The sequence below is a fragment of the Colletotrichum aenigma genome (assembly GCF_013390185.1).
Source record: "Colletotrichum aenigma strain Cg56 chromosome Unknown KSG_Cg56_contig13, whole genome shotgun sequence".
In the NCBI taxonomy this organism is placed as follows: domain Eukaryota; kingdom Fungi; phylum Ascomycota; class Sordariomycetes; order Glomerellales; family Glomerellaceae; genus Colletotrichum; species Colletotrichum aenigma.
This window is the reverse complement of record NW_023500919.1, coordinates 269,243-279,039: the sequence shown is the minus strand read 5'-3', so window position 1 is coordinate 279,039 and position 9,797 is coordinate 269,243. Positions and strand designations below refer to the sequence as shown.

Genomic DNA, 9,797 nt, shown 5'->3' with positions numbered 1-9,797 from the left:
TAGCTGCGTCCTTTCCGTTTGTCTTCGCGTCAACTTAGATTCTCGCACTCCTTCCTGCTTTCTTTCCTTCACAATTCCCACTTCCGCGTCTCTGCCGATCGCAACCAAGCAATCAACCGCGTCGACGCTTCTTTCTGAGACGTGACGAGTCTTCAGGTCGCTCTATCTACCAGGAGCCTACCTACCAAGAGGTCGAGATTTCCTCCGTTGTCGCATCAGCATCGCCACGATGGCTCCTGCCACTGAGCCCGCCGGTGAGTACCAGCCCGTCCGCAGAATCCCCAATGCCTGTCCGATCGAAGACTGACGCATATTTTTTCCATCTCACAGCGTACAAGGGCAACAAGCTCCACCAGACTACCCTCAAGTTCACCGCCGGCAACAAATCGCACCCGACCGAGACCCGGGCTGCGACCACGAACAGCACGACCAGCGCCGCCGCAGCCGTCTAGAAGCCGACCGAGGACAGCCACGCCGTAGTTGCCACCAGTCCCAGAGCCCCTGCCGCCGAGATCACAAACGCGCGCGCCGGCGTGCACCCCAAGAATGGCCTCATCGTCATGTACAAGGTGCGGACTGGTGCCGTCGAGAAGTGGAAGCTCTCAAAGCGAGTCGACCTGGACGTTGTCGCTGCCTACTGGGCGAAAATGTCTGCCCAGACCGGCCTGACTGAGCGCGCTTGGTTGGCGCGACTTCGCTTCACATTCCGCGTCCAGCTGGCCCAGTTCCGGTTGGGCAGCGTCGCCGCCGGCCCAAGCAAGAAGCGCAAACGCCGCAATGCCGATGACGATGATAGCGACTACAAGCCACCAGGCGCCTAACCGCTATCCCTGGGCGTGCGCTTGGGTTCGAGCGGAGGAACGCCATACATGACGGATTCTGGGTGTGGGGGACTGAATTGTGGAACTGTGGATTTTGGCAGACTGGTCAGACTCATGCAGCTGCAGAGCGCTGTTGATATGTAGCCCTGAAAACCTGTATTCGCCGCCTGGCATCCCAGCCCATACCATCCAGAGCATATGGTACCGCACAATTATTGTGACTGTGACCACCTGCTGTGCAGTGCGAATTTCCCTGAAGCAGGAGCTTCCCTGCGAGGAACGCTGCGAATGCCGCTGTCTGGCACCAGCCCGTACCATCTGTCCAGGATGGTACGCATCCTGGGAATGCATTCAACGCGAAGGCAAGTAAACTTGCCAAGTTCAACCAATCAAATAAGTCAATCATCATGTTCAAACTTGGTTGATTGCCTTAGGGTGGGCGCTGCAGTCGAGTGCCCAGGCTGCGGGGATTATCTCATTCATTCTTGACCGCATCTATTCAGAGCATATGCATCTTGCTCGTTTGCACACCGAAAATACCGGACGCACCGATGCACGTCACAATGCACACCGAAATTGCGACAAGAGCCGCCGACCACTCACCATCCACAGCCCGCCGCATGATTGTGTCCGGCGCAAATAAGTCTTGTTTTGTTGGATTGCAGATGCAATATTCACTCCTACGGTGGGCCATGATGGTTCGAAGGCGACCTGGCGATGACGAGCATGCCATGTGCAGTGTTTTGACTGCATGCGGCTTGTGACCAGTTCTTGGGCGATGGCGCGGGCGCGTGGCTGGTCACAAGTGCCGATGCTTCAGTGACTGTGGTAAGCATCCAGTCGAAATTTCCGAACCTAAGCCCCACATGTCCATTCAGCAGCCAATCAGTGCAAGCCTGTGCCCCACCACCAAAAGACCGTCACTTTCGTCGGGTCGGCCCGTGCCTTCGCCCAGCTGAGAGCACCACACCACGATGCAACCCAAATCCAACACCCGCCCACTTGATGATGGCCTTCCTGCAGGTTGCATTGAATGCATTTACCCTCAACGAAGCGGTGCACATCGATTGGAAAACAGCATTAGCCGTCACACTCACATTGGTCGGGCACGCTGCCTCTTTTCTTTCGCGTGCCTCGTGGCGGTGCAGGCTCCTCCTAGGTGATGGTCTCGATAATAGCAATCCGCACGACGATCTAGGCTTGGAGTCCTGCAAAGATGGGCAAGCGACATGATTCAAGGTCATGATTGTCGGTAGCTAAAGATTTTGAGGCCAAGTTCTTCTTGCCAGATGCTCACCCGCTCGCGCGCCGCCGTGGCCAACGTGTAAGTCGGGTCCCCACAAGTATCACCTTTGCGTCCGCCTCCACGTCATCGTTCCCGACCGTGCAGACAGGCGCTTCCGGAGTTGAGATTGAAAAATAGTGGCCGCGCAGGCACAACAACCGCTGAAACCAAACGTCTTTTACTTCCGATCGCTCATCACGACCCCTATTCGCAGTTTCGCGCTACTTGTAAGAACACGTCGACCCCGCAGCTGCATTCCCCGTCTGCGGCGATGAGCAATACTCAGTGCACCAGGCTGTGTCAAGGAGCTCGCCTGACGAAACAAACTCTGGTGTGGAAATCGTTACTTTCGTTCACATTCCCATATCGCTAGATATGACAGAATCCATGCATATATGTCTGTTTCAGCAGGGTGTTATGATCATAGAAGAATAGATCTAGAAAGTGAACGCAAGCTGTGAACAGAGGTGCAGATACTTGCGATATTGCGCTGATGGGGTACGTACCTCTGAGTCGGGGCAGATCCAGGTCAAAAGCTGCCACAGTCTATTAGCGTCGTGGCAGGTTCTCGCGAAAGGTGCCACACTTATGGGCGGAAAATAAAGAAGCTGCCACGCCTGATATTCCTAGGTGGGGGCAGGGACCATCTCAGCAGGTGCTATGCGATGAGGGAGCAATGTTATTTCCTTCTCTGCACCTGTTGCTGCTCCCTATCCAGTTAATGCCGATGCTGAAAAACGTCATATTTGTTTTAATCGCCTCGGACAGTCACCAGAGACTCCTTCCTTTAGCTCTTGGACTTGATAACACCCGCTCTTTAACGGTTCTCCGGTCTTGAGCCCGAAGTCTTTCATTCCAGGCGCGACGCTGCAGTCTGCGGTCTTCCCTTGACTGGTTCAACAAATGCCATATCATATTGGCACCCTTTTTGCCCCATCCGTCGATCCTCGTCCGCTGATCTTCTCCTCGCTAACCTCTTTGACTTCTATTGCCCGAGGATGCCACGCGATGCACGACATTCTATTAGAAGTTATCACACCTCATGCTGTTCTCGTTTTGTCGTCGGCCATAGCATCCGCCTCGAACTGCGATGGAGGCCACCTATCGACCCCAGCTATATTCGTCTCTTGAAGCCTTTCTACGACCGTCCACTTTCATGCGACACCTGCTGATAACACAGCCATGCCCAACCTCTGCCCTGAATCTCAGCTTATGAAGTCCACCCCCGAGTCGCGCCCGGTTCTGAAGTCAACTTTCTGCCCCGATTAGATAACGGCCGGCAGCTTTGGTACGAATCTGTCGCATGAACTTCATCACACAGCGTCGAACACGACTCCACGCCGCCCCAAGGCACCCCTTGAGATCCAATACCTGCCTTCTCAAGACCTTGTCAAACCATCGCGAAGGACCACGAAGTCAGACCGAGCCACAGCCACAGCTAAGCTAAGAAGGCCCCCATCGATGATGACGGCAAGAACGTATCTCCATTTAGGGAACATTGCGCAGACCCAGACGGATGCGAGGAGCCTGGGCATGCATCCATAGACCAATAATAACAGGCCAAAAAGGATAGTGCATTATCACTCCTATCCACGAGTACAGATAGACTAAGGTGCCAGCCTACGCAACATTGGTTAATAATATAGACGCCTACACCAACGGGGTATTCAGAGATGGTCCATCTAAATGCAAATGCGATGCTGATCTCTCGTTGAAAGTAGATAGGATGAGAGATTTAAGCTGGAAGAGCTGTGCGGTAATCATGAGAAACAAAGAAGTCTGATGTATGCCTGGATCAAGAGTCAATGCGCGAAGGATTCTAATATCTAGTTTAAGAGCGATCCTGTGGAGCTGCAGGGGCTAATAATAACGATGCTGGCGTGCTCATGAGCTTCACTATCACTGAACCGGAAGAGCTACTGATGGCTTGGGTTGCTGTCGTCAGGATGAGTCCAAACCTTTCCCTGCTTGAGGAACTGCTGCGAATGAACACCCCAAAACCCAAAGATGGGAGAAATGAAAGTTCCCCGTCAGACTCCAAGATGGCACCTCTCCCTGGCCTGAATAGCAAGAAAAGTCGGCAGTGTGCCTGCTGGCTTGCGGTCGCACAGACGCGAAGTTACAGGAGGGTTCCTGATGAAGGCCATTGATTCGATGATTTTGCCTTCTCTTGAATCTTCAATCAGTCGCTTGTCACCGTGGAGAGTCGCAAATGCATCGCCGTGAGCGTTGGGCCTTTCGGTTCAATCGCTAACATGAAGCACACCCCATGGTGGAAGATGATGAACTGCTATTCTCTCGCGCTGGGTTGTTAATAATGGCGCTAGCCCATTGAGTCTGCCCCTCCTGGTTGCCGGAACTGGCATTGCGGATGATGGCACGACCGCCGAGTGAAGGAAGCCAGCCACCCCCAGCGCTCCCTAGATACTGCTGCAGAGACTCTCGTTAGGAAAAAGGAAGTGTTCTGCAAAGTTGTCATTAATAATGTTGGCTACCTTGGTGTTCCGAGACCTGCATGGCGCGGCGACTTGGAAGGCCACAGCGTTCGAGACTTGGGTGAAAATTTCACGGACCTCTAGCGTTCTAGAAGTCAGGCAAGATGGCATCATTCATCAACCTGCTGCCCTGGTATTAAAGCACGTGGAAGATACGGCGTCAAGAACGGGGCAGCTTTTTGTGGCACTGCCGTCGCGGTGCCGTTCGAAACATGATGGCGGAGAAGAGAAACTTAATCAGGGTGCGCAACGTGCTTGACTGATTGTCACTTGGATCCAGATTACATGAGCTGACGGAATCGAAGAGCAAAAAAAACTGCTTAGAGAATGGATACAAAATAGTCTCTGGTGGTCCATTTCAACCGAACGTTGCTGGCATGTTTTCGGTATGGAATACCCCCCGTTCTAGCTTTATTGCCATATGATTCTGCGCCCCGGAGAGACTTTTGACGGCGGATGATGTGACTGCGTCCGGAGCATGCTCCGGGGGATCAATCTTCCTTTCTGATGATCAGTTTTCGAGCCGCTTGACGCATCGACAGGCAACCATGAAATCACACACCGTGGTATGCTGGCCTAAGTGTTCTCTCAGGCTCAAGCTGTACTGCACACCAGAATGTTGGGCCTGGACACATGTGGATGAAGTCATGTGTCAGGACGTCTCATGGATTATGTTAGGGGTTGGAGCTGGACGTTTCATCACAGTTCTTCGGACGATTCTGCGCAAGACTGGAAGCGTAATAGAGCCTCTGGGGACAGAGCCGGACAATGCCATGAGGATCTCAGGTATGGGGGCAAGGGAAGGAGATCGATTCTTCAAAAGCTTCCCTTGAAGGCGCCAGCACGAGGGTAGAGTGGACGGTGGTATCACTCGGGGTGGGATTAGGCAGATATTCATGCTCTTCCATGTATGGCAGGCGAAGAGTCTAACCTTGGCCCTCATAACTCGTAAAAGCAGGATGGGCTTCACAAGACGGAAGAGATCGTGGATGAAAGATGAAGGGTGTCATTTGTGCGGGTGAGGCCACGGCCGAGATGAGTCAACTCGCTGCAGGGCTCATCAAAAAGGCCTGCGATAAGGCTTCAAAACTTCCCACCTAATTGAAACGCATTTCTCACGATGGCTGCTTGAATTAGTCTATAATATGTAATATGTCCTGGTTCACAAATGTTTGCGCTCGATCAACCGTCCGGGCGTCCGGACGATGTTCAGGGCTATCCGGAGCGGAGATCGCCCTGCAGCCGCGCGGAATATGTCGGAGAGGAAATAGTGGAATGCAGATTTGATTGCGATGCTTTTGAAGGTGAGAAGTTCATTTTTTAATCGTTCTTGAGTTCACAACTGCGCTAACTCTTGCAGTCTGGCGTTCTGGGATGAAGTTGGTCAAAGATGAACTGTTGCCAATGAGTTATTATTAAGATGATGTCCAAAGTTGGTGTGCGAACAGCTGTCATTTGATTTCACGAAGGTTTCCAGCTATCTTCCTGAGAACGCGTGGTCATCCGGGAACAGCCAATACCCAAGATCTTGAGAATTCAAGTCGTTCATGTCATCAATCTCCATAACAACCCAAATGGCAGTAGTCTTGATGAATTAAATCACGCTGACTCAATATGAAAGTCTGATCAGGGAGTGAGAGAAAGCCGAGAAAGCCAGAAGTGTATCACCTTCTTGACCATATTCAAAACTGGCTCTTGCAGCTGTATTGAAGGTGCAACATGGCGCTTGGTACGAACGATTGAGGGCGCTATCTCTCGCGAGCAGAGAATTGATTGCGTCCTCTTATGCTGTAAATGTTGCAACGTTTGCCAAAGTTCTTGAGTTTCAGGTCGCCGAAACAAATGTGCAAGCTGTCTGTGATACCAAACTCTGACCAAGGCATGCGACAAGCCCGAAATGATGAAGGTCAGACTGGGCAAGCGCACAAACTTTCTCCGATGTGGTTTGGCTTTTTGAGGTGCTGTCTCACTTATGATTTCGAATGCTCATTGAATAGTAACTTGTGGGATACCCAAACCCGACCTTCAGTAAGATTTGACTATGCTAGTGTCAAACCCATCTCTAATACTAAAGAGGTGTGCCAGCAGGGTGACGTAAGATAACCTGTACTTGCCAAGTCTGCTGCCCACCATATCTTGAAGAGACGGGTCTGCTGAAAGTTGCTGTCCGAAGTCGATGGCACTAAAAAGGCAATGCTACCAAGGGTGCAGGGATCGATAGAACGAGGACAGTATCAGGGGAGGACGCCAGGGCTGTGAAGATGAAGGGAGGTCTGGAAGGACATGATAATATGATAGTATAGCAAAGCTTGAAGTTCTCGCTTGGGTTTACCTGTAGAATATTGGTTCACATGTAGCAGTGTTCCGTTCAAGCTTTGTGATCAGGCGCGGTATTTTCTACGGATGGATCTGAAGCTTGCATTGAACAATCCCGGAGATCCCCTGTGTGAATCCCGCATCGTGTTACAAATAACAGTGCACTGCTCCAAGGATAACTTGCAACGCCTCCAAGTCAGTGGAAGCTTTCCATGGGGTGTTTTGCGCGCTCATCACCGTCAGCATAAAATCAGCAAAGCCTCACAGTCGCTCTCTCTCAAGTAGACCAGTACCGCGAGAGTATCCCCAAACACGTTTGAGAAAGGCCAAAGGTACAGGGGATGCCGTCGTCGGCGATTCAAGGCCGTCACAGAGAGACATATGTCTTATGCGATCGCTACCGTCGTAACCACAAGTGGCTGATTGCAAAGTCCTCTAGAAATGGAAAAGTAGTGAAGCGCCTTCCAGTACCTGGCCTCCAGTGCGTTTTGGTCATCGGGAATCGTAGCACATTCAGCCAGCCAACTAGCACAACGGCGAGATCGCAACGGGAAAAAGTCAAATGCCAGATCACTTCAATTGTTGACACTTCCAATCGTCCACTGACGTTTTTATTCTGTAACTCGATCCTCCGCGGCCGCCTTTCATGCATTCCGTCTCGCACGACCCAGCGCTCTCTCGGAAAGTAACCGGTGTCTCAACGTTCCCTTCGACGATAGTCGCATCAAAGCATATGGAAAATCAGCCGACGCGAAGCTGGACTCCTCCGCCGAAGACGGCATCTCGTGCGGATCTGGTAAGCCTATCATCGCGGGGTTTCTTCGAGAGGTACGCCGACTATAGGATTTCGAAATCCCGCGGTTTCCACGTCTCGCATCGACCAAAGTCTCCACCAAGGAGCATGCTTCCGTTGGATGCCTGTTCACGTTCTTGTTTCTTTCCACTGATCTTGGCATCTATTTCATGTTCTGCCTGATGCTGGAGACCACGGTTGTTGTGTTCTGGGAGGCTAGGAGCGCCACTGCTGACGGCCGCAAATGCGACGAACCCAGGTTTTCGAAATATTACAGACAGGAGCAGACCGTGAAATTGCAAAATGGGGCAGCAAGACTTGTCAATGAACGTTTCTTGCGGTCACTATGGATCATGTAAGCAACTGTCATGTCCAGAAGTTCATTGTGTGCCAAATGACTGCTTATCTAGTCTCCCTCTTATAGTGTTTGAAAACTGACTCAAATCCCAGGACTGCCTTTCATGACGACAGCGTGGAAGGCCGCTGGAACCTACGTCCCATTCCGAAGAGCACTGATCGTGGTCAGAGAACAGACAAACCGTACACTGTCTAACGGATCATCATTCACTCCAAATCCTCCGCAATGATCGGCAGAGAACATAGGCTTGGGTTGTGGCAGAGCTTCAACTGGCAGCCCCGAGATCTTCACCTTCGCGGCTGACCTTAGAGACATATGCCGTAACACAGAGGACCTTGGAACGATACCAGAATCTTTTGAAGTTGGAGGCTTTCATACCGGCAAATATAGGCGATAATCGCTGGTCGATACCCAATCCCCTGGCCATTTTCGTCTTCTCGGGAGTCGTTCAGGTTCGTGACGGCCAGCGGCTCGACATCTACCTCCAAGGGAACAACCAACCTGGTGCCGCTGCGACCATTCTGGACATCTTTCACGGGCTGATATGCCCCAGAACGGATTGCTATTATCACTGCCAGATTGGCCATCCGTGAGTGGTCCCAAATGAGCTGATGAACACGGCTTTGGATTATTGACCAGCTTCCAGAGTGTGGGACACGTAGCCACCAATCCGGCCTCTGATGGGGAGAGTGGGCACAAGTTTTCATACCCAAGCTCATTAAACGAAAGATCTGTAAACAAGATGCTCGCTAACAAGTCTCATCCGGGATTCATAAGTCTGATGTTTCCTCTTTTGGAGAAGAGTTGGATTGCCTTCTGTCGGTCTCTGTGTATGTTCACCTCACGGTCAGGAATCGAAATAGAAAGCTTCTGAATGCTTACCAAGGGCCTCTGCGCTCGGTGAAGCCTCTCTAATGCATATTTTGGATAAGATGAGTCGTAAAACTTTAGTGTTAACACAACACCAGCTATCTGCCCCGTATTGCTCACTTTATTCAATGTCCTCTAAACTGAGAGGGGCCGGGAAGCATGAGACATCCGACACTTCACTAGTCAAGCCTACCCGAGTGCTTCTCTGAAACCCGGACGCGGAAGATAAGCCGAAAGACTCAATATCCTACTTAGATCCCTATTGATGCAGGAGTGGATGAAGCCAACATGGTGATGTTTGTTCCAAGACCAGTGTCGACGTAGTTGACAGCGAGGGGAGCTTCAAGCCATGAGGCCACGAAAGATCACCCAATGTTCTCGAAGTAGGGTAGGGCTGTGTTACGGTCAGTTATCCGACAGTAGGGTCTGCTAACAGAAGCTGGGGATTGATACGTTCTAACAGTACACTAGGTCGTGGTTGTAGGTCGTAGTTCGTAGGCTGCAGTAGATCGGGTCTTCAGAGGCTAAGGTGATCAGTCTTAGACTTAATAAGTGATTCGCAGTGAATGTAAGCTGAGAGTATCTGTGAGGATGAATACTAAGTTGATTGCTGAAGAGCTATAGAAGTCTGACCATGAGTTAGGCTTAGGTCCTACTATATATAGGCTTTCTATCTGAACAGTTGTCGTCTATAAGCGTTATTTCCCTTGTTACTATGAGCGCTTATTTCAGAGTGGGATGAGCGCTCATTCTAGTTTCTTCTGAGCGCTTACTGCGGGTCCCTTATTGATGCTTATTCCTTATCATCATGTGACCTATACCATAGTTCTTCCGTTCCTAAGTGAGTCCCTGTTGTTCC

General features: G+C 51.2%; 1 protein-coding gene across 1 annotated transcript; it reads left to right on the top strand.

Moving 5' to 3' along the window:
* Positions 1–560: 560 nt before the first annotated feature.
* On the top strand, positions 561–821 carry CGCA056_v015017 (uncharacterized protein; the record flags this gene model as incomplete). The annotated part of the gene is made up of 1 exon (XM_037330258.1): positions 561–821. The coding sequence occupies one exon, from the start codon at positions 561–563 to the stop codon at positions 819–821; it is 261 nt and encodes an 86-aa protein (XP_037171354.1).
* Positions 822–9,797: the final 8,976 nt, after the last annotated feature.